The sequence below is a fragment of the Aedes albopictus genome, chromosome 3, assembly GCF_035046485.1.
Source record: "Aedes albopictus strain Foshan chromosome 3, AalbF5, whole genome shotgun sequence".
Classification (NCBI taxonomy): domain Eukaryota; kingdom Metazoa; phylum Arthropoda; class Insecta; order Diptera; family Culicidae; genus Aedes; species Aedes albopictus.
The window spans coordinates 79,884,755-79,909,928 of NC_085138.1; the positions used below are offsets into that span (position 1 = coordinate 79,884,755).

The window sequence follows — 25,174 nt, forward strand, 5'->3', positions numbered from 1 at the left end:
GAATGTTCACTGGTTGGGGCAAAACCCAACTAAAAAGCACTGTCAATGTCAAAATCGCTGTCAAAACGAGTTTGACGTCTGACCCCCGTCGCATCGCAACTCCTATATACAGAACGTTTGTGTAAGTATGCGAGTGTTTCGTGACGTATTTCTCGTCAGTTGCGTGTGTCTAAAGCATTTGGATCAGTTGTCAGTTGCCCCAACGAACGAACACGATTCGCTAATCGGGGCGCGGTCGTGACCCAACCAGCGAATCCAGACTGTATTGAGAATAAGACAAATTGTAATTTTCTATGCGGGTAGGCTTACATTAGGTTTCGTGAGACATTTTTTGGACAACTCAATGTGTACTAGCAACTTAAGCGCTTTTTCAGCGCCGGGTGCTTTATTTACGCGTGTCAAACTCCGACGACGCTGTCAAAGCGTCGGACGATTTTTCTTCTTCCATCCATCCAAAACTTTCACAGAGCGCTGCTGAGTGATGTTTACATCCCAAAAATTTTCAGCGAAGATCTAATTTTCTCCGTATATCAGCCACCAGTGTGCATCGGTGTTTAATCAATAAATTACCGTTTGTTCAGTGTTGAGGGTAACGATTCGCGTACGGGTGCGCAAAGTACATTGCCTAAAGAGCGTTTCCCTCCCCCAATAAATGGCCAAATCTTTGTTTGGGAATCGAGATCACGAAGGATACGTGGGCAAGGATGAGCATATGGTAAGCTTTCGTGTGTGGGTTCTGTGAATGATAATGAGTTTTTTTTTCCTTAGCAGAAAAAGCTGGAATCGGCCAACTCGGAGGACGATGGCGAACTGGTAGAACTCACGGAAGAGCTGCATATCGGAGATGGTTTGCGTCCGACGGCGGGTGGACCTTTCTCGGCATTGACTCCGTCCATGTGGCCCCAGGATATTCTGGCCAAGCTAGGGCAGCCTGATCCGGATGAACCGCCGAACCACCAGCCGGATTATAGGTTCGACGAGTTTGGGTTTCGCGTAGAGGAAGAAGATGGTCCGGAGCAGAGTTCGAATAAGCTACTGAGCATTCCGTTTATGGAGGATCCGGCGCAGCGGCTGCAGTGGATTGCCCATTTGGAGTTCTCCCACAACAAGGAGGCCACTGAGCTGACCTGGGACAACGTGGAAGTGGTGCTGCCACGGACGGAGAAGCTGAGGAACATGGTCCGGGCGGGAATTCCTCATTCTTTGCGTCCACAGATGTGGATGAGGCTTTCGGGAGCGCTGCAGAAGAAGCTCAAATCGGAAACGTCCTACCAGGACATTGTGAAGGCTTCGGAGAATGATGCTTTGATGACGTCGAAACAGATCGAGAAGGATCTGCTTCGGATCATGCCGACCAATGCTTGTTTCAGTTCGCTGAGTAGCACCGGAGTTCCTCGATTGCGCCGGATTTTGCGGGGAATCGCTTGGCTCTATCCGGACATTGGCTACTGCCAGGGAACGGGGGTGATTGCCGCCTCTCTGCTATTGCTGCTGGAGGAAGAAGATGCCTTCTGGATGATGGCCACGATCGTTGAGGATCTGCTGCCGGCTTCATATTATTCGTCGACCCTGCTGGGAATTCAGGCGGACCAGCGGGTGATGCAGACGCTGATTGGGAACTATCTGAGCGCGGTGGACGAAACGCTCAAAAGCCACGACATCGAACTGTCGTTGATTACGCTGCATTGGTTTCTGACGCTGTTTGCGAGCGTGGTGCACATGAAGATCCTGTTGAGGTGAGTTGACTACTAGATTTTCATTAAGGTAACAAGATTATAAGGGCTATTTTGGTATCCCAGGGACAGATCGTAATTGATCCAAAGTTCCAGGAATTCGTCATACTAATAAGGACATTGAGTTGTATGGAAACATCAAGCTGGTTACCTGTAGGGTAGGTGCATCTCTTCTTCCGGGAGAAGTTTTTGATACAATTACATGGCAAGCTTTCTCCAAATTTAAGCTTTAGAGTACTATTCATAGCTGCAGGGCCGGATTTACAAATGTGGGGGCCCGGGGCCACAGTGTTGTGGGGGGCCTTAATATAGAGGATATATTTTGCCCATATAACATGAAAAAATCTAAAAAAAATTACCTTGTTTTCAAATATGGTCATGAAGAAAGGTATTAATGTCGTTAGGGTAATGTAGAACAAAAGACAGAGCTAGGAATGATGTTGAAATCCACTAAATTTAATGATAAAAGATTTGATATTCTAGAATAGAAATTTATATAAAGTAAAAAAAATGCTTTCCACAAATGTATTCGCGCCATTACATTCCCGATTTAGTGAAAATTCATGCCAGAGTTCATAGACAAACTGCAAGAAGCTGAAATTTTCAAGACATTTCAAGCAAAATTTGTAGCACAATCGGTGTTGTCGTTTTTGCGAAATCCAAGAGAATTTCTAATGGATCCCTGTTGCAATATCTGGAAAAGTTGCAGGTCGATCACCATGAAGAAAGAACACTCAACAAAAACTCGTTCTAACGCGACTGCTAGGGAAAGTTCTGGCGACCTCGCACAAGAATTTTCCACAAAACTATGAAATCTAAGAGGAAATTATAATAGAACATGCTGAAGAAACCTTAGAGGGCATCCATAATAAGTTCCTGATGGAGTTTCTGACTTAGTTTCTAATAGATTATTTGTTAAATTTTGTTGAAAAAAAAAAGCGGAAAACCCGGAGAAATTTTTAGCCAATTTTTCCACAAATTTATTTTGATATTTTCCCTAGAAATCTGTGGATTTTATCAGTTTGCCATGAACTCATCCTTATTTTAGCAAGCAAATCTCTTTACTCAAAAAAAAATCAGACTGAAGCTTTTCGAAATAATCTGCCATAATTTCATGCTAGATTTCCTCTAAACAATGTTGCAGCAGTTTTGGTGTTCTCCGATTTGAGTATAAGTCGTAAAGTCCTCTAAATTAACCCTCTAATACCCAATTTTTTTTAATTTTGATCTAAACATCATTTTTCGTCATCTAAAATCGATTTAAACATGTTTTGGAAGATGTTTTTTTTTTTTAATTCTCGATTTCGTGAATTTCAGTTTTTGTTTTTCTAATTTTTATTTTTGCACATCTCCACAGTTTTATATTTTTCCTGGAAGCCTATTTATTTGGGGTACGGATTTTTTGAGATGAAAACATTTTGAGATTTTATGATTATTGTTAAAATATTTTTATTTTTATTTTTTTTTTCACATAAAATTTTATTTTCCGTGTAATTTTGAGGAAAATAATTTTAGAGTGTATTCGATTCCCTTAAACTGTAAAACTAGGATAGTATGATTTGGGAAAAATTAAAAATATGTTATTTGTAGCGATTCAATACAAAATAAACAATGACTTCTAGAAGGTGTCTAAAACATCAATTTTTTAATGATTTTACGTTTTAAAATACACCAAAAACCATTTTCAGATATACAAAGCAGTCCTAAATATCAGCCAAAAATATAAAAAAAATGATTTTCCGCGAAACAAAAATTACAAAAATGCTCAAACTATACCCCGTCTACAGGCGGGGTTGGGTATTAGAGGGATAAAAAAAATCCTTTAATTCTGCCAAGAACTCTATACTGCCGTGAGTCGCATATCTGTCCCATTTGCATAGGAAATCCAGCAAAGATGGGACTGATATGCGATTGACGGTAGTATACAAAATTCATCAACATATTTTCTAAAACTTTAAATTTAACAAGAACTTTTTGACTCAGCGGTTCTGGAGTTCCTCTAGCATTATATCGAAGTTTTTTTTTCAGGATTTCCGGTATTTTTCCATAAGCAATTGCACAAAAAAATAATGTTAATAAGTTTTGGAGGCAAAATTTTAAATTTCATCAATAGCTGGACAAATAGTTGTAGTCTTTCTCCAAAGAATCACAACATATCACGTACATCTTGCCGGTAGACAGTAATTTAAAGTTCTAATTACAAAAATCAAATCAAGATAAATTTATTGCAATACTTTTTTCTTGCTTCACATTTTTTTTTTCGTGAAGTGAAATTTTGTGGGGGCCCCTGAAATGTGGGGGCCCGGGGCCCTGGCCCCCCTGCCCCCCCCCCCTAAATCCGGCACTGCATAGCTGTGACGAATCGCTTCTTCAACTTACTATTTTATCAAAATTGTCAAGAGATTGGGACAGTTTTGACACACCACTGTCACGTCGGTTCATCGGTGGGCGACATGCCTATTTTATCCGAAGCATGTCCGTAATAAGATCTGGAGATGGTTTCCTGCCACCACCACCACCAGCTCCACATGAATTTCCGATCGAAGACGGACTACCGCCAAACGGCCCTGCACAAGCTGCCGGTTCCGGCGGCCGAATAGCTATAGTTACAGTTTAGTCCAAACTACCCGAACAGTCAAAGAAGCACAGGCGCAGCCTTTGGACCGCCTTCAAGGACAGCGGAAAGCATCGGATGATGATGCGGTTTTTTTTCCCTTGTAGGGGTACACACTAGTATGGGACTCGCTTGTATGGAAAAAATAAATCCTCGCTCCAGTCGACTTTTTAGATTCCATTTAGGTCCCATGTGAACTGTACAAAATTTCAGCGCAATCGGTGAAACTATAATTTAGCGCAAGCGGTTCAAAGTTTTCATACGATTTACTATGGGAAAAGTTACACTTTCAGATAAAAAATCCCAGAGGTCGCCCTTTGTCTCCTTAATTCAAATCGATCATTGCTTCTTGTAGAAAAATCATTTATAAAACTTTCTTTCGAAGACCGCAAAACAATTGGATGCATGTGGAAAAAGTTATTGATTTATTACCAATTAGTGATCCAATGAACAGCTTTTTGTTTTGTTTTATCAGCAGCTAAATAGATTTGTTTTTTTCTGTCTACAGTTTTTGAAAACATTTTGAAGAATTTTCTACAAAATTCTTGAAAGAATCGAAGGATTTTTTTTTTCGAAATTTAGAAGTATTTTTGGAACTCCTGAGTTTGATTTTACTTAGATAGCTTTCGACTTACTTAAGTCGGAGAACAACAAATCTGTTGAATCATTTTTTAGAGGAAATCTAGCATGCATTTAAGGCAGATTAATGTGAAGAGTTCCAGTTTGAGTTTTTTTAGTAGAGAGATTTGCTCACTGAAATGAGTATGAATCCATGGCGAACTCTTGGCGAAATGGATTGACAAAATTTCAGTAGAAATTTGTGGAGAAATTGGCTGTAAACTTTTCCGCTAAAATTTTTTTAAGAAATTCGATAGAAAATTCTTTTGGAAATTGAGTCAAAAATTCCATTAGGAACTTATAAATTTCCTCTAAAATTTTTTTAGAATGTTTATTAGAATATTCTCTTTGATACCAGAGTAATGTGGAAAACTCTTTTGGAAGGTCGCCGAAACCTTCCCTAACAGTCGTGGTAGAACAAGTTTTGTTAAGTGTTCATTCTTTACCAGCAACTTCTCCAGAGATTGCTTCAGAGCCAATATAAATACTCTTTGGATTTCGCAGAAACGACACCACCGATTGCGCTACAAATTTTACTTGAAATAACTTGAACATTTCAGCTATAAATTCTTCTTGCAGTTTCTCTATGAACCCTGGCTTGAATTTCGACTAAATCTGGGATCCAATGCGGCGAATGCACTCTTGAAAACAATTATTGACTTTATATAAAATTATCTTTTATCATTGCTTTCACGCTTGAATTTCAAGTCTGTTATAAATAATTCAGTGGATATTGACATTTTTCATAGTTCAGCTTATTGTTCTAGATTCATGATTCTTCCACAACTACATTAATAGCTTCATTAACATATTTGTAAGAAAGATAAACATTTATTTAATTTTTTTCATGTTATATGGGCAAAATTTATCTTCTTTGCAAAGGGCCCCGGACCCCCACATTTGTAAATCCGGCCCTGACCGTTGGCCATTTGCCCATTGAAATAACGAGTTTAGTCCTGGGTCCATATACTTCAGCCCCAGTTCTATCACTCATTTTCGATCCATCCGTATAGAATACAATAGATCCTGGTCGAACCGTTGGTCCTCCTGATTCCCATACGCTCCGATCATCAATGGAAACTTTATATGGTATATCTAAGATGAATTTTGGTTCCATCCAGTGTTCATTTTGTAATACTATTGGATTTACAGTAACATTCATTAAAATTTCCAAATGTCCTGTTAGATCGCCTTCTAAGATCATTTGAGTGTTCCTTAGAAAGGACTTTTTGAAGCCTGGCCGCTTCTGAAGTATATTGAATATTTTCACACATGAATCTCCAATGTCTCCGTTTGCTTCACTTATTTCAGTGCTATATTCGGTTAGGGCCTTTCTATATTGGCCCCAATCCGAAGTTGCTTTTGCTCTATTGAAGAGTTTCCTTACTTTCTTCCTCATTTTTTGTAGAGCGTTGTTCCACCAGGGAACTTTCCTGTTTGAACTCCTTTCCCTTTGTGGACAACTTTCGTAGTATGATTGTATAATTTTGAAAGTGACCGTCTTACAAGCTTCTTCTAGTTGCTCTGCTGTTCTTATTTTTTCGTCCAGCAGAGGTTGTTCGGTCGCAAGAATTTGCTTGTAGAGATCCCAGTTGGTGTTCTTGGGGTCTCGATAGAATTCCCTCACGGTATCTCCCCTCTCTATTGAGAAGGTAATATGTTTATGATCTGAGAGAGATACCTCGTCAGATACTTCCCAAGAGGCAATTCTATCTGTTAGAATTTGGCTACAAAGTGTTAAATCTAGTACTTCATGTTGCCTTGAGTTATCATATGTTGGTTTGTCCCCTCTGTTACATATATCAATGTTATTAGCAGAAAATATTCTAAAAGGGACTCACCTCGTTTGTTGATGTCACTGTATGGGTGTGGTAAGCGTTGGCATCGCAGCAGATAATACAATGCTGGTTTTGTTGTCTGCAGCTGGTGACCAATTCGCAGATTGAGGACGTTGGAGCTTCTTCTTCATTACCAGGAAAGTAAGCTGATGCTACATTAACAATAGACTTACCCCTGGCTGTTGGCACCTCCATCCTGATGGCTACGATGTCTCGTTTGATAAATTCTGTAATGGGAGTAAAATTAGTTCTACTATTTACTAAGATAGCTGTCCTTGGAGAAAGATGGCTATTATCATAGAGTAACTTACATTTTGGTGTTGTGAGGCCGCAATCACCCTATGATTGTTGACCCACTGTTCCTGTTCTAGCGCCAGGTCGAGGTCTTCTTTGGCAAACCTTTGCAAAAGTACGCCTGATGCCCCTCTTGCATGCTGAAGGTTTGCCTGAACTATTTTTATGTTGGTCATTGCGTTGACGATCCGCTTTTTTGTGACTGGCGGATCGTCGGCTTAGTTTTTGTGCCTTTTGTGGTGTATTCTATGGAGATTTCTGGGACCTTCTTTAGCATTCCCAGTGAACTACTGTTGCTCTCACCACGGTTGTTATCCTTTTCGGGTTTGTTTTAGCAGTTCCTTCTTGGTATTCAGTTTTAGACGAACTTTCACATCCATCACCAGTAGTATTTACCGGACTCGGCCCAGGAATTTATTGCTGCTGGTCCACTTGAAGACCCGGCAGCGTGTTCCCTAGGTCTTTGCCCTGTATCATACTGGCGACTTCCGTTTCCATTGCCATATCCTGAACCTCTCCACAGTCAGTGTTACTGTCCTGCTTATCGATCCTGCTTTTCTTGACCCGACGTAGTTTTGCAGTGTGGTACAAGTAGTTGATTTGAAATCCCCATCTTGTTAATTTCTGCATCGTGTCCTAGTTCACTGTGAGAACCAGCTGAACACCATTCCCGTTAGAGGAAGATCTTTGCAGAACTCTCCAGGAGTCCGTGTCCAAGTCATTCAGTGACATGATGAATGCAATAATTTGCTCGATACTTTTTATGGCGCTTTTCGGCAGGTAGGCTACCAAGATTTCCGATCTAGGAATGTTCTTGTCGTCGACCGCTTTCAACTCAACTCCATTGCATACCAATAAGCTTGGAGTTATCCTTTTTCAACCAGTCCGCTGTAGCCTGGTCAAGGCATTTGATAACAAGGAAGCCTGTTTTTATGGTGCAGCATCTGAAAATCGGTTTTACACCTGTTCCCCGATTCTCCACTACTTTGTTAATAATGGTGTCTTGTACCATTATTAGCTGTTGTGTTGCTAGAGTTGTAGTCGGATAGTCCTTTGGTATTATTCCTATGCGTACTTGACTCACAACCTCCGCATATAGCGGATTTTGAGTAGTAGTGGACTTAGTTTTCCTATCTGGGACTTTTAGATTCCCTGATTGAAGACTCTCAGCTACGGCTACTGCCACCTTACCAGAGACCTTAATATTCCCGGGTAGAGTATGAGTAGTTTTTGCTTTTTGCTTCGTGCCTGGGACTTTCGGTTACCCGCGTTGACTGGGCCCTGCTACTGCCTCTGTTTTTCTATCTGGGACCTTCGTATTCCCGAGTTGACTGCAAACTCCTGCTTTAGCCTGTTTGCCTGGGACTTTAAGTTTCCTGGATTTTGAGCGTTCAGCGTCTTCTTTTGTCTTCGCAACTTTCGAGGTACCGGGTTGCATTTGGACAGCATCTGCCTCTGTCCTTCCGTCTTGGAATTTTGGATCTTTGTACCGTTGCAGCCGGATGTTCACCGATGATGTGGCTAGGGATTTACGAGAATGGTCCTTGTGCGGCCTTCCCGTGGGTGTTGATATCCCTTTTGTCTTTTTAGGTTGTGGCTTCTCACCACTCGATAGGTCATCTCTAAGGCCTTTCCGATGGTTCTGACTGCACACTTGGCCTGTAGGCAAGGCGATAGGCCTCGTCTTTGTCATAGCCCTGACATAGCAGTTTTTTAGTCGCTTTTTACCGGCACCACTCAGCTTTATACGGTCCACTGGTTCGGTGGTTGTTCCGGTTTTGCAACAGTTGAACCTCTTGATGTCTTGCTAGTGACGCTTACTCGATCGTCGTCGTCTTCCATCTCGGAGTTCTTTGGAGTGTCCAAATTGATTGGTGGACAGCTGGACAGATTTTCCAGAGATTTACTATCTAGCTGTGCTTCGAGCTGCTCCAGCGAATCCCCCTGGTCAGTGTCTATTTGTTCCAGCTGAGAGAGGCAGTTGGCACCTATTGTTTTATTTTGTTTGTTGTTGTTGCTCATTGTTGTTCCCACGAGTCGCACGGGAAGTAAAGGTCGACTGCGCCAGAGCCCTGCATTAACGCAGCAAGGGATGAATACTGTGAGTGTGGGGTTCTCCCTGGTACCCCACAGGCTCCGTTCGCGACTGAGTATTTGTTTCACCCCCCAGTAATGCATCCATAGGCACGGGTCGTATTACACCGTTGATTCGGGGTTAGACCGTATATTAGGCATTCGTGTGGCTACGGTCATCACCACATATATCCACCTCCTTTACCCGGGCTTGGAACCGGCAACAATGATTCTTTTTAATAATTAAGAATTATTCTGAAGATACAAAAGTGTATCTCCAGAAACACAGAATTATCCTTGGCGGAGGTAATTCGAATCATCCTTGGCGGTTGGAATTTGAAGACTGTTCTTCCGTGAAGGAGTACGTCGATGATATTTTAACCACAAGCCAGAAGCTGCAGTAGATCGGTTTACCCCTCAACGATGAATGGATGTCGCTGATCCTCATTATGGGGCTGCCGAAGCGATATGAGCCGATGGTCATAGCGTCATGGGAATGGACGCAACAGGTATCACGTGGACGGCAGTCTGGGTGAAGTCGAAGATTCTCCAGGACGTGAGGATCGAGCCCGGCACCAGGGCTGGCGGTTCAAGCGGGCAATAGCGACTGGTCCGAAGCAAGGGAGCAGGAAGAAAGACAAGTCGGTCATGAGGTGCTGCAAGTGCAAGAAGCTTGGTCACTACGTGTCGGAGTGTTCAAAGAAGTCGACGATCACGCACGAGAAAAATTTCGGAGCATGAAAAAGAAGGCACTCTTGGCGTGGAAGAAGTGGAACTCCCTGGACGAGTGGATATTGGACTCCGGAGCCGGAGACCACATGTGCAGAGACGAGGGTGTTCTTGTTGACGCCAAGCATGTGTCACAGTCCATCTTTGTGTCAGACGCTCCCGAAATACCGGTTGTAGCCACGGGGAACGTCGAGCTGGATGCTGATGTGGAAGGTGAGCGCTGTAGTCTAGAAAATTTTAACGTGCTCTGTGTCTATACCTCGCAATAAATTTTCTTTCTGTGTGTCGCATCTGCAAGAAGGGCTATTGCGTCACTTTCTCGAGGGAATCGTGTGGTCAAGGACGAAGCGACGGTAGAAAAAAGTCATCGCCACGGGTCTGGAGATTTGGCATCGGCGACTGGGGCAACTTAACCTTTTTCGATAATGCGAGCAGGATGACCTTCGTCTATTTTCTGAAGGCCAAGAAGGATGCTTTCGAGGCGTTGTTTAACCCGAAGAAAAATCAAGTTTTCGAAAGTCAGGATGTGGTAATACTGGATGAGCGTCAGGTAGTGGAGGTTCCGGTATCGGAAGAGACTGATTCGACCGTCGAACCGATGGTTTTCACGAGAGTTGATCAGCAAGAGATCATAGATGGTGGTCAACAAGCAACTGTCCGTTGCTGACTTTGAAGTAGATATCAGAAGCTCAGAGAAGGAGAATGACATAACGGCGACGTCGGCGGACAGTGTGCTAGAAGAGTCATAGAGTCCCCAACAGCTCTTCTCGCATTTTCTCAGCGCGTGAGGGAGCGTCGATTTCCAGGCAAGTATGCAGATTTTAAAGTTACATACAGTGCCTCAAAAGTTTAAAACTCCCCAGAATCAACGACGGGATGAACGAGGACCAGGACGAGGAGGTGTTTCACAGCACGAGAGCTTGGACAGCACTGCGCTCCTGTCACACTCGAAGGAAGTAACTATTGGGCACAAAGACTGGGAGCGCCCAGTCCAAGGCAAATTGAATTTTTATTCCAATTACGGCCGGAATACATTCCACAGGTATCCAAGGACACTGATACGCTGCAGGAAGCACTAAGCCGGGAGGACCGGGACCTATCCTATGGCTTGAAGTAATGGATGCAGAATTCGATGGGTTGAGCGCGAACAAGACGTGGTGTCTGGTGAATCTTCTGAAGAGACAAGTGCGTCTTTAAGGGGTTATATATTGTGGCGTTAGCACTAAATTGGTTTCCGAAAAAACTTCATTGACTTCCGCTGCCTTTCCTATGCGTTAAACATTACGTCGGAAGTAGTGCGCTGTATAGGAAATCAGATTTACTGTACATCGCACTACTTCCGACGTTATGTTTAACGCATAGGAAAGGCAGCGGAAGTCAATGAAGTTTTTTCGGAACTCAATTTAGTGCTAAACCCACAACCGATTTCAACCAAATTTTTTTTTGAGTGTTCGCTATTCATGTGTCGTGTCCGACACATGATCGACATTAAAAAAAAAATCATATCGGTGTTATGATTTTTTTCATACATTTTTTGCATGAAAAAAAAAAAGATTTTTTTTGGAAGAAGTCGCCTCCGATTGGAAACTAAAAACATTTAATTTTCCGATCGTTCAAGGACACGACATTTTGCGGTTATGATTGCAGTTCGAATTGTAATCAAGTCAAACAGTAAATACTAATCCATTTTTTTTTTTCATTTTCCCATTATCCAATTTCAGAATCTGGGACTGGTTCTTCTACGACGGATCGATCGTCCTGTTCCAGCTTACCCTGGGGTTGCTGAAAATCAAAGAACCCGCGCTCAAAAATCTCGAAAACTCAGCGCAAATTTTCAACTCCTTGTCGGACATTCCCGGGGACATCGATGACGTGGAGCATCTGTTCCGGATTTCCATGGAGGTGGGTGGATCGCTTTCCCCCATGGTTATCGAAACGCACCGCCGACGTCATTTGGCGTATCTGATGGCCGATCAGGGTGGGCTAGTTGGCAATCCGGAGGCGGGTTCCAATCTGCCGAAGCAGCATCTGGCACGGAGGCAGGTCAAGAAGTCCAAATCGATGCTTCAGATGATTTTGTTCGGGAATGATGATGGGGATGACGAGCTGAAGAACAAGAACATACGGCAGACGGAGATTCTGGTGGATCTGAGGGAGGCGATTCTCAAGGTGGCGCGGCACTTTTTGGCCATCGAACCGAAGCTGAGTGCGCATATCAAACTGGTGGCGGACTACGGGATGGACAGCCATGCCAAGGATCACGAGAACTTTATCAACGTGTCGAGGACCCGCAGTCGGCGGGCGAAGGCGTTGCATGACTTTGAGCGACACGATGACGATGAGTTGGGATTCAGGAAAAATGATATCATAACGATTATCAGCCAGAAGGATGAACATTGCTGGGTCGGGGAGTTGAATGGGCTGCGGGGCTGGTTCCCGGCGAAATTCGTGGAACTGCTGGACGAGCGAAGCAAGCAGTACAGCTCTGCTGGGGACGATGCTATTTCCGAGACTGTCACAGACCTGGTCCGAGGAACGCTAGCACCAACTATCAAGCAAGTCTTCGAGCACGGAATGAAGCGCCCGTCCTTCCTCGGGGGTCCATGTCATCCGTGGCTTTTTATAGAAGAAGCCGCCACTCGCGAGGTCGAGAAAGACTTCGAATCGGTGTACTCCCGTCTGGTCCTCTGCAAGACCTACCGCCTGGACGAGGACGGAAAGGTGCTAACCCCCGAAGAGCTGCTCTACCGCTGCGTCCAAGCGGTCAACCAAAGTCACGACGCCGCCCACGCTCAGATGGACGTGAAGCTCCGATCACTGATCTGCCTAGGCCTGAACGAGCAGGTCCTGCATCTCTGGATGGAAGTGCTCTGTAGTTGTTCGGAGATCGTGCACAAGTGGTACCAACCGTGGAGTTTCATCTATTCACCCGGCTGGGTGCAGATTAAATGTGAACTCCGGCTGCTGTCGCAGTTTGCCTTCAACCTGAACCCGGACTGGGAACTGCCGGCCAAGCGGGAAGCCACCCAGAGCCAGCCGCTCAAGGACGGAGTTCGGGACATGCTCGTCAAGCATCATCTCTTTTCGTGGGATCTTTAGAAGGGGGTGGCTTCATCCCGTCGCCCGGCGTAGCTAGCGAAACAAAGTGTATTCATCTACGAAGCACCTTATTTTTTTTTTTGCTCTTAGAGATGAGATTTTTTATTTATTTAGTTTAATTTATTAATTGTTCCTTGTAGTAACACTGACCGAAGCCACTCAAACCTTTCTATGGTATCTCCTCAATAATGTACCATTCATAAACAACAAGTAGCCTTTGCCTGCTACAGTATTCTTTTTAAATGTATGTTCAAAGTTCCGAAATTTCTTTTGATGTTGATCATCAAACGTAAAAAGGTAGACAATTTTGTTTTAATCGAATAACGTAATCTTCTGTTGTGCAGTTCGTAGGGAAAAAAATATAGTAACGATACATATATTTACCTTAACATATTCGTGTATGATGATATACATAATTGTAAATGGCAAAACTAAAATGCTTATGAAAAATTACTGAAAATAAACGTACTAAAGGCTTATTTATCTCTTGACTGACTAATGAGAAAGCAACTAGGATGAGAGACTAATGGGAAAAACATCTTTAATAAATTCTTTGTGCACCCATGAGAAATCTTTGCAAGTAATAATGGCTAATTTTAGAACCTTATACTGCCTATGATGGGCTGCAAAACGGTGAGTCGATAAGGAGAGCGTCCAACATAGCTCTGGTCCTCACAAGTTCCTACCTCATGCTTCCACGGGTCAAGCGATGACAAAGACCGCCAGCTAAGAGTTGTGTGCTTAGCTGGTAGTGCAGCCTGGGCACTGTTGTCCTTCTGACTTCAGCTAGATTGAGGAGGTACGATCCGAGCGTCTGTTCACCAAGGAGGTGCGGCTCAAACAGCGTCTGTTCTGGCATCCAGCCAGTGAGTAAGAAACGCTGCACCACGCCCAGCTAGATCCAAGGTGGTAGCCTCATCAGCGTGGTCGTCCCAGTGTTGGTTGGGACGTTAAACAGAACTGGCACGATGGCCCTCCGGCGAGACAGGAGTGTTGGCGTAGGCCTAATAAGCCACCCGTAAAAATCCCCATTGCGAATAACATAGGAGAAAATACGACTCGATAAATACAATCGGCAAAGACCCACGCGACGAAATAAGGACTACGATTGGAAACTTGGAACATGGAATTGCAAGTCATTAGGTTTCGCAGGATGTGACAGGATAATTTACGACGAACTACATCCTCGCAACTTCGACATCGTGGCGTTGCAGGAAAATTGTTGGACTGGACAGAAAGTGTGGAAAAGCGGGCATCGAGCGGCTACCTTCTACCAAAGCTGTGGCACCACCAATGAACTGGGAACAGGATTTATAGTGTTGGGCAAGATGCGACAACGTGTGATCGGGTGGCAGCCGATCAACGCAAGGATGTGCATGTTAAGAGTTAAGGGCCGTTTCTTCAACTACAGCATCATCAACGTCCACTGCCCACACGAAGGGAGACCTGATGACGAGAAAGAAGCGTTCTACGCGCAGTTAGAGCAAACATACGATGGTTGCTCGCCGCGTGACGTGAAAATCGTTGTCGGCGACATGAACGCGCAGGTAGGAAGGGAGGAAATGTACAGACCGGTAATCGGGCGAAACAGCCTGCACGCCGTATCGAATGATAACGGCCAGCAATGCGTAAACTTTGCAGCCTCCCGTGGTATGGTAGTCCGAAGCACCTTCTTCCCCCGCAAAGATATCCACAAAGCCACCTGGAGATCACCCGACCACCAAACAGTAAACCAAATCGACCACGTTCTAATCGACGGTAAATTCTTCTCGGATATAACCAATGTCTCAGCCCCGGCACTTTCGTCAGTTGCTCTTTCCCCCTGAGAGCAGCAGACACTGACCCTCTTCTGAGCCCATGGCTCAAATGAACCCGGATACTTGGACATCGGCGAACGGCAACCCATAATGGACCCCCAATCGGACTGGAAATAGGAACAACCAACAGCCACACATAAACATCCTCGAGCTCATCATTCTACCATGATAGGGTAAAAAAGTGAAAGCAGCGCAACGGCCACCAGTTCGATGTAGTACAATTAAAAATAGAATACATTTAGGCGCTGTACAAAGTGTATGTACAGCTTCCAATTGGAATCGCTCACGCAGTGCCCTAGTGGACAATAGAGCTGTAAATTAGGTTAAGTGATTGAAGAATAAAAAATAACCAATGTCCGCACATACCGCAGTGCGAATATAGATTCGGATCACTACTTAGTAGCTGTATGTATGCGCTCAAAACTTTCGACAGTTATCACCACGCGTCGAAGTCGAACGCCGCGGCTCAACATCGAGCAACTTCGTAACGTAGAAGTGGCTCAAGACTACGCGCAGCACTTAGCAGTGGCCCTACCAACGGAAGAGCAGCTTGGCGCAGCTACACTTGAAGATGGCTGGAGGGACATCCGATCCGCCATAGGTAGTACCTCGGCTACAGCACTAGGCATCGCGACTCCGAATCACAGAAACGACTGGTACGACGGCGAATGTGAACAGTTGAAAAACGAGAAGAATGCAGCATGGGCGAGAGTGCTGCAACACCGTACGACAGCGAATGAGGCACGTTACAGACAGGCGCGGAACAGGCAGAGCTTAGTCTTCCGGATGAAGAAGCGCCAGCAGGAAGAACGAGATCGCGAAGCGATGGAAGAGCTGTACCGCGCTAAGGTCACACGGAAGTTCTACGAGAAGCTGAACGCTCGCGCAGAGGTTTTGTGCAACAAGCCGACATGTGCCGAGACAATCACGAGAATCTTCTCACGAGCGAGCGTGAGGCTGTCGAGAGGTGGCGGCAGCATTTCGATGAGCACCACAATGGCAACGTTGCAAGCACCGAAGGTGGCGTGATAACAGATCTAGGAGTACGTACGCAGGACGAAAGACTTCCGGCCCCTAACCTCCAAGAGATTGAGGAGGTTGGCCGGTTGAAAAACAAAAAAAAAAACGCTAGAACAGATCAACTACCAAGCGAGCTTCTAAAATACGGTGGAGAAGCACTGGTGAGAGCACTACACTGGGTCATTACCAAGAATCGGATTAGTCATTAATGTGTCGAAGACAAAGTACATGATGGCAAAGGGCTACAGGGAGGAATCACCGCGCACGCACGCACTACGATCGAATAAAGTTCGCCGTCGCACGAAGTTAGCCATCTACAAAACGTTCAGGACCGGTAGTCCTGAATGGGCACGAACCATGGACTCTACGTGCAGAGGATCAACGCGACCTTGGAATTTTCGAACGGATGGTGCTGCGTACCATCTACGGCGGAGTGCAGATGGAAGACGGGACTTAGAAAAGGCGAATGAACCACGAGGTCCACGAGTTGCATCAGCTGCTGAGAGAACCAATCATCGTCCACACCGCGAAAATCTGGAGGCTGCGGTGGGCGGGTCACGTCATCAGGATGTCGGACAGCAACCCGACTTAAATGGTTCTCGAGAGTCATCCGACCGGTACAAGAAAACGTGGTGCAGGCGAGCTAGGTGGGTCGATCAAGTGGAGGACGATCTGCGGATCCTTCGCAGAGTGCGGAACTGGAGACACACAGCCATGAACCGAGCAGAATCGAATGGAGACGACTCCTACGTACAGTAGAGGACACTCAGGCCTTTGTCTGACCGGTGTGGTGTATAACCTTGCACTTAACTTACCAGAAATGCCTGGCACTTCCTAGAATCTTGTACGGAATGCTTACATATTCTGGAATAATGTATCTTCTGTTAACTGCCAAAAGATATCGATTAACAAATCGATAGGAAAATAATTGAGATACACTTCGTCTAATATCTCTTAATATCAGTCAAATAATTTTGCCACGAACTAAATACTTAATACTGGGGGTTATGGATCGAAACCAAGCGTCATTTATAAATCCGGTTTTGATTGCAACTGACTGGAAGCCATTAGGTACTCCGAATCAACATATCACAGTCGTATCTCTAAGAAAGTATGGTGTAAAAAGGACAAAAAGGATTCATCCACTATTTTAATCAATTTTGGTCATAGTGAGAATTTTTGGCTTGCGATCTAAATCTGCAAGGGTTATTTTTTTAAACTCCTAGCTGTTTTCATTATAAAATGATCGTAGCAGTCAAAACCATACATTTTAGCAGAAAAATGTAGAAAAATAATTTTCTTTAAAAATCAGCTCTTATATGTCCATTTTGAAATACCTACACGCGATGGATTGGTCAAAACAGAAACCAAAGTAAGGAATATGGATAATGATGATAAGGATGATGATTATATGAGGATGATGATGATAAGGTTGATGATTATGAGGATGATGATGTGGATGAGGATGATGATGATGCGGAAAATGATTATTTTTTTTTATCAGATTTAAACAAAAATTTGCATCTCTAAAAGTAGAGAAGGGCCGAATGTGGTGTATAATGTGAGGGTTATAGAAAGTATGCATTTTTTTTTATTATTTAACAAAAACAATGTTTACAAAGAAACTTATAACTAGTATTACAATTAACAAATGTTCATAGCCTTTCCAAAATGCTTTTTAAATAACTGTCGACTATTCCATCGTTTATCACGTATTATGCTTTGAAAATGGTACACCGATCCTGAGTCAAAATGTGACAAATTGTATGCTATCGCTTCAGCACAGAGATACAATCCTGCTTTTTGTTTGCTACATTTTTTGTTTATCTTCGTACATACCAGTTCTTCTGGGTCAACAATTCCTATCTTCATTTTGTCTTGAATGACTTTTTTAACCCATTCCCAAATACATTTAGACGATACACACTCTTTTATCCGGTGTTTTGAAGAATCTACCACTCCACAAGTTTCACATAAACTCGAAACAGTAGGGTAAACAGGTATAATATGCCCCCCCTAAGCAGAAATGGCAATATATCTAAAACTGGTGCCTTATTCCATCTATTGTCCACTGCAAATCGTTGTTCCTAAAGTCAGTGAAGTGTTGCATGCAAACTATGCCTTTGGAGGGGCGGCTATTGAAGCTTTGAAACGTTTTTCGAAAACGTTCAAAAATTTGCCTTATCAAAACAAACGGGGCAATACGCCCCACCAAAAGAAAAACGTCCAGCCCCGTGATAAATCTGTCCCAGGGTATAATTCCACTACATGCTTATCCTAGGAGGGTCTTTTAACAAGTGTTTAACTGCATAAAAGTTGCAAAATAACACAAGCGAACAGAGTTACCTTCGTTTACAATGAAGTCAGTTTACAAGAGGTAAAATATTACGCCAAAAGCCTCGATTTCAGACTTTTTGATATTTTTGTTGCTTTTCTATAACAATTAACTAATGGATCAGCTTGATGGCAATTATTCTTCAATATTCAAGATTTCTAATCGATCACGCATGCGAAAAGCACTTGAATCGCTAGAAAATGAAGGGGGGCGTTTTGCCCCGGTGGGGCGCATTATACCCTTTTACCCTACCACGTATGTTATGCCTGAATAATTTATCTTTGTAAGGAACTAGATCATTGAGTGTAACGAAAAGAGCATGTTTTCCGTCGGTTGATAAAAAGCTATGTTGCATGTTTTGCCAGATGATTTCCCAATTTAGCTCTGGTAACTCGAGTTCAATTTTTGGAGTTATGTTTAGCTCATTTATGAGGCTTTTATAAATCAAACTACATGTATTTGAACGGTCGTATTGTCTTTTTTCTTCTGCCAAACTGATCCATTCCCGGGTATTACGCGTAAGTGATCTATTCGTTTTCTGTGACAACATATAATTATCCACCGGTTGTTCACCTTTTGAAAATATCAAATTCTTTATGAACAAAGCTTTCATTTTAGATTCTACGTCAATTAAGGCCAAACCTCCCTTTTCTAAACATAGATATAGTTGCTGCATTTGCACTTTAAAAATGTGGGCATTGAAAATGAATTGCGAACAAATAGTTTTTATTTGAGCTATGTGTTTGTTTTCAGCTGGAAAGATTTGTGCGACATACCAAATCTTTGAAAGTATGTAGCAATTTAGGATCTGTACTTTTTGCAAAAAATTTAACTTGCGCTTAGAATGGTTTTTTATAGCAAATTTCATTTTTCGGATTAGGTCGTCATAGTTTTCGTTCACAATATTTTTAAAACTGATAGTAAAAACTATTCCAAGAATTTTTAATTTATCAACTTCAACCAATTTTTGTGGTCCTGATACACAGTTGTTGATTCTCATAAATTGAGACTTTTGCAGGTTCAATTTAATTTTTTAGTAAATACTGAAGTAATTTATTATTTCTAGAACTGTGTCGAATTCACTGTCATTTAAAACAAATATATTGATATCATCTGCAAAAGCTACAATTTTGACGAACACGTTATCGATTAGCACACCTCTGATATTGCTCATCATTCGAATGAGGGGCTCAATTATGTAAAGCACAAACAACGCCATGCTCAACGGGCAGCCCTGTCTTACCGAAGTGGTTACTTTAATTGGGTTTGTCAAAAAACCGTTGAACAATACCCTTGATGAAGCAGCACTGTACAAATTTTGAATACATTTTGTGGAGATCCGGATTTGTAATAAATCTAAACGTTTTACTCTTCAATTCACTTTATTACGGAGCGGCTTTATACACCATCAAACTAGCACGGTTACTGTGTTTATATCCTCTACTTACCAACGTGAGTTCACCGTAGCTTGGTGCTACTCGGTTTCACGCTACTGTAGATTGGCGCTACATTGTCTCGCGCGGTGGTGCATCTACATCACTATACATGTATACTATACTATACACTATACATGTATACATCTCGTTTGTTCTTTTAGAGACGAAGTCTCGGAATCCAGAATATAATCTGCGAAACGTTGAGGGCGTCTGATGTTACGACGCACTCTGGAGTCCATGTAAAAGGCCCTGAAATTTTATTTCGATTCGACATTTGATTACTGAGATATCTTACGAAGAGTATTTCAATAAATTCTTTTTACCCTTCTTACACCCATAAGAAGGGTATAAATATCGCTCGAAAAACCGACTTTCGATCCGAGGCCCGGAGGACCGAGTCTCATATACCAATGAACTCAGCTCGACGAACTGAGCAAATGTCTGTATGTGTGTGTGTGTGTATGTGTGTGTGTGTGTATGTGTGTGTGTGCGTATGTTACAAAAAAAGTCACGCACGTTTCTCAGCCGTCTGTCAACCGATTTGAGTTCTCTTGGAAGCAAATGAAAGCTACTACCTAACTAACAATCACTCATTTAACAGGCACCATTATGACGAATTAATTCAGCATAATGTTGAATAACATTTGAATTATTTTCACGTACAACCTATGTTCGGGTTTTGTTCACACAAAGTTGGAGAAGTTATAAAGCATCATGTTGTGCACCAACTTATTTTTTTGTTGTTCAAAGCGTTTTAAAACGTACAGGAATATTGTTGTTAAGCTTTGGCAAAAATGACTGAAAATAAATAAAATGCAAAAATGTTGAACTCTCACGAGAGTAATTATTTGCTCTCATGTTGAGAAAACCTATTACGAAATAAGAATTACATATAAAATTACCTAAATCCGAATTAGAACTCGAGACCTGTCGATTGCCAGCCGCATGCCTTCCTATCTGCGCCATCCTAGAGATGGTGAGGTGCAGTACCCAAAGCAAAACATAATCTTCTCATGACTTAATAATGATCACTCCTGAACTTGTGTTCAGCAGTGGTGAATTAGCGCAGCATGTGGTAATCAACTGAACAACGTCTTATACTTCAACAGCTGTTCAGCCCAAAACACGTATTTTCCATTCTGATTTCGCTGCCAGTATTTTTATCGCACGGTGAGAAAACTTGGATCGAATGCGGTCAAAAAGTGTTGGTCCTTATTCAAGATATTGTTTCCAGACGTACTAATTGCGATATGAATATATTTTTATTTTTATTATTAAATATCGATCTTTAAAAATATATGATATTCACAACATCTGTTCAGGTGATCTACTCATGCTCAGTCGAAGATCCGTTAAGCCATTTTTTATGCTTTTATCGTGGAATCTTGATATTATGTTCAATAAATAGTGCATAAGGATGTTTAGGGATACTTGAAATTTGTCGATTTCTGAATGCTGTTTGGTTATTTAGGTGACTGTGGGAACAATATTCAGTAAACACGACAGTACTGAAATGTCAAATGCATCGATCCAAGCGTCTTGTACAATCGAACTGCTGCGGAAAATAAAAAATATAATAATCAAGGTACATGATATCTTGTTACAGTCTAATAATAATAAATACCTCATTTTTACGTCGATTACGTCTCTTGGCACTCAATGTTAAGCTACACAATTCTACTCTGTTCTATGTTATGTGATTCGTTTAAAATATTGATTCTTTAATAACTTGGTTGTCTAAACAGTTTTAGCCATGATTTATCCCATTATCCGAATAAAGTTCCGAGTCAAACTATGACGGGCTGAAGGCGTTTATTTGACAAGTGAAAAGCACATTGTTCAGAAGCATATGCTTATCGATGCCTCAGCTTAATAAGATGCAGACAAATGTTTTGTTAAACTCTTTTGTTAAGAAATCAATGCTTGTCGAATAAATTTCTTGTTAAACTTTTGAAAAGTGTTTTAATCCTGGTTTTAATTTATCATTGTTGATACCGATGAGGAAAGTCGAACATTGACTACTTTCTCAATTGAAAAATCATTTAAACAGTAATGTGTTGAGAATAATTTTAGTTCAGCTATTATTACCATTATTAAGCAACAATTCAGCAAGCTTGCTTGTTTGTGACTTGCAATTGTTAGTTGGGTACATCCTAGTAGAACGCTATTGATTTTAATTTCGATTTGACGTTTGGTTACCGAGATATCTCTCGAAGAGTACTTATGAGTCATACATCTAAATTTTTTAAGATTTTTTACCAAATGTATCATAATAAATATTTTGGCCGTTTGTCGATCGATTTGGGTTCTCTTGGCACCAAATGAAAGCTACAGCATCCTAGTAGATCGCCCAGAAATTTTATTTTGATTGGACATTTGGTTACAGAGATATCTTTCGAAGAGTACTTAGGATTTATACAACTAAACCTTTTGAGATTTTTGACCAAGTGTATCATAATAAATATTCTGGCCGTCTGTTAACCGATTTTGATTATCCTGGCACCAAATGAAAGCTACAACATTCTAGTAGAACCCTATACAATTTTATTAGGATTGGCCATTTGGTTACCGAGATATCTTTTAAAGAGTACTTGAGAGTAATACAGGTTAACTTTTTGAGAGAATTTTGACCAAGGGTACCATAATAAATTTCTCAGCCGTCTGTCAAACGATTTGGGTTCTCTAAGCACCAAATGAAAGCTACAATATCCTTGTAAAAGGTCCTGAAATTTTATTTCGATTCGACATTTGATTACTGAGATATCTTACGAAGAGTATTTCAATAAATTCTTTTTTTTTATTATTATTATATTCACTTGTTATCTTGCTTTAGTATTTGACCAGTCTATGGGAAATTATTTTTCAATAAATAATGCTGATCTCATACAAAGTGTATACTAGCAGGTTATTGTTTTCAACGAAATTATAAATAACAAATTACAAATACACAGGAATTCTATGAAAACTAACAATATGTTAAATGAAAGCTTTGAATTTATATATTGTGGGAAAAATGCAAGAACCGGACAGCGAAAATAACTAGCTAATGCCAAAACTGATTAACTTAGTAGATATATCATTTTTGTCCTTTTTACACTATAACCATGAATACCAAGTACTTCGGAGCTAATTTAATCGACTGATTAAGAGATATTAGACAAAGTATATCTCGCTGATTTTCTTATCCATTTGTTAATCGATTCAAGATCTTTTGCCAGTTAACAAAAGATACAATATTCCAGAATATGTAAGCTATTTTTTAAACATTCCATACAAGATTCTAGGAGTTGTCTGGCATTTCTGGTATTTTAGTCCATGGTCCATGATGCTATTTTGGAAACCAATCCACTAGATGCCAAATCCACAATATTTTCTAGAACTTTTGGTCAATTACACAAGAAGGTGTAAGAAGGGTTCTGTTCACCATAGGTGGATTAAATCGGGTTTTATTAATCTATTCACTTACTTGTTATCTTGCTTTAGTTTTTGACCAGTCTATGGGAAATTATTTTTCAATAAATAATGCTGACGTATTGTTGTTTTCAATAAAATTATAAATAACAAATTACAAATACACAGGAATTTTATGAAAACTAACAATAGGGCATCGCGCTACTTGGGCGGTGGCTTCTATATTCGTCTGTTTTCCACTATAACTCAGTCAAATATGAACCAATTGACACAACTTTTGGAATGCGGTGAGATAGGTATAGCATCTACCCGTGTACAACATTTCAAGTCAATTGGTTCAAAATTGACTGAGTTATAGTGGAAAACAGACGAATATAGAAGCCACCGCCCAAGTGGCGCGATACCCTATGTTAAATGAAAGCTTTGAATTTATATATTGTGGGAAAAATGCAAGAACCGGACAGCGAAAATAACTAGCTAATGCCAAAACTGATTAACTTAGTAGATATATCATTTTTGTCCTTTTTGCACCATAACCGTGAATACCAAGTACTTCGGAGCTAATTTAATCGACTGATTAAGAGATATTAGACAAAGTATATCTCGCTGATTTTCTTATTCATTTGTTAATCGATTCAAGATCTTTTGGCAGTTAACAAAAGATACAATATTCCAGAATATGTAAGCTATTTTTTTAAAATTTCACACAAGATTGTAGAAGGTGTCTGGCATTTCTGGTAGTTTAGTCCATGGTCCATGATGCTATTTTGGAAACCAATTCACTAGATGCCAAATCCACAATATTTTCTAGAACTTTTGGTCCATCACACAAAATAAATATGTTAAATACAAATAATACAACAATGGTTTTAATAAGTGTAAGAAGGGTTCTGTTCACCATAGGTGGATTAAATCGGGTTTTAGGAACGATTCCGAAATCAGCACGTGCTTATGCATAACAAATTTGAATGGTTGAGGTAAGTTTATTACTTCCAATTTATTTCATAAGCTAGTGTAATGTGGCGTATAGTATTTTCATGCCTGAACACTTGACTATCACGCCGAGGACCTGGGATCGAATCCCACTCCCGACAAACTCGCAAAATGTGAGTTCTTCCTTCGGAAGGGAAGTAAAGCGTGGGTCCCGAGATGAACTAGTCTAGGGCTAAACTGCCGTGAATCGCAAGTCAGTCCCATCTGCATTTTGGGCAAAAATGAGTTAATATCCGTTTTTGATCTTTCTTCGCATGATCTTTAATCTGCGTGAATATAAATATATAGTTTGTTTAGTAAAATTGAAAAACAACACCAAGTCAGATTGTCCCAAAATGAAATGTAATCGCAAGTCAGTCCCATTACGAACTAGTGTACCCTCCAGTACAAAACCTAGAACTGTTTTAGCCAGTTTTATATTTTTCATTGTTGCGTTGTCATGTTTGAAGCAATATGTGAAAATTTCATGATGATCGCAGAAATTTTCAACTCATGGCGATTTTTTGAAGCTTCACATAGAAATCGAATTTGAAAACTTCAGAGTCCATTTTCTCAATGCCTACTTTTTACAGATGGGACTGACTTGCGATTCACGGCAGTAAAAATCTCGTTAACCCTCTAATACCCAAATTTTTTATTTTGATCTAAATATCATTTTTCGTCATCTAAAATCGATTAAAACATGTTTTGGAAGATGATTCTTTTTAATTCTCGATTTCGTGAATTTCATTCAAGGTTGCGACCATTCATTTGCAAAGATTTACATTCATTTGCTATTATCTCAGTTCAGAAGCATGCTATCGAAAAACAATGTATGGATGAATTTAACCTTGTAGTTTTATCTGAAAGTTTGCCGAATAACATTGGGGTCACACACGCATTCCAAAGTCGTGAGCGAGCTGTGAAGGCAACTTTCCACAGCGTGAATGAAATTTACATTCACCGCGTGGAGAGTTGCCTTCACAGCTCGCTCACGACTTTGGTATACGTTTGCGACCCCAATGTTATTCGGCAAACTTTCAGATAAAACTACAAGGTTAAATTCATCCATACATTGTTTTTCGATAGCATGCTTCTGAACTGAGATAATAGCAAATGAATGTAAATCTTTGCAAATGAATGGTCGCAACCTTGATTTCATTTTTTGATTTTTCTAATTTTTAT

General features: G+C 41.2%; 1 protein-coding gene across 2 annotated transcripts; it reads left to right on the forward strand.

Annotated features, from left to right (window-relative positions):
* The first annotated feature begins 415 nt into the window (after positions 1-415).
* On the forward strand, positions 416-13,477 carry LOC109401982 (small G protein signaling modulator 3 homolog). 2 transcript variants are annotated; one of them, XM_029880302.2, is made up of 3 exons: positions 416-715; positions 769-1,736; positions 11,621-13,477. In XM_029880302.2, exons 1-3 carry the CDS (start codon positions 653-655, stop codon positions 12,996-12,998), a joined length of 2,409 nt encoding a protein of 802 aa, XP_029736162.2. In that variant the 5' UTR covers positions 416-652; the 3' UTR covers positions 12,999-13,477. The 2 variants fall into 2 exon arrangements, with proteins under 2 accessions (XP_029736162.2, XP_019530147.3); XM_019674602.3 differs by having other exon boundaries at positions 772-1,736.
* Positions 13,478-25,174: the final 11,697 nt, after the last annotated feature.

Bases quoted from the DNA above. Each gene is read 5' to 3' on its own strand.
- LOC109401982 (XM_029880302.2), top strand. From the start codon at position 653: ATGGCCAAATCTTTGTTTGGGAATCGAGATCACGAAGGATACGTGGGC. The intron at 716-768 runs GTAAGCTTTCGT...TTTTTTCCTTAG, and splicing joins TGGGCAAGGATGAGCATATG to CAGAAAAAGCTGGAATCGGC. The intron at 1,737-11,620 runs GTGAGTTGACTA...ATCCAATTTCAG, and splicing joins CACATGAAGATCCTGTTGAG to AATCTGGGACTGGTTCTTCT.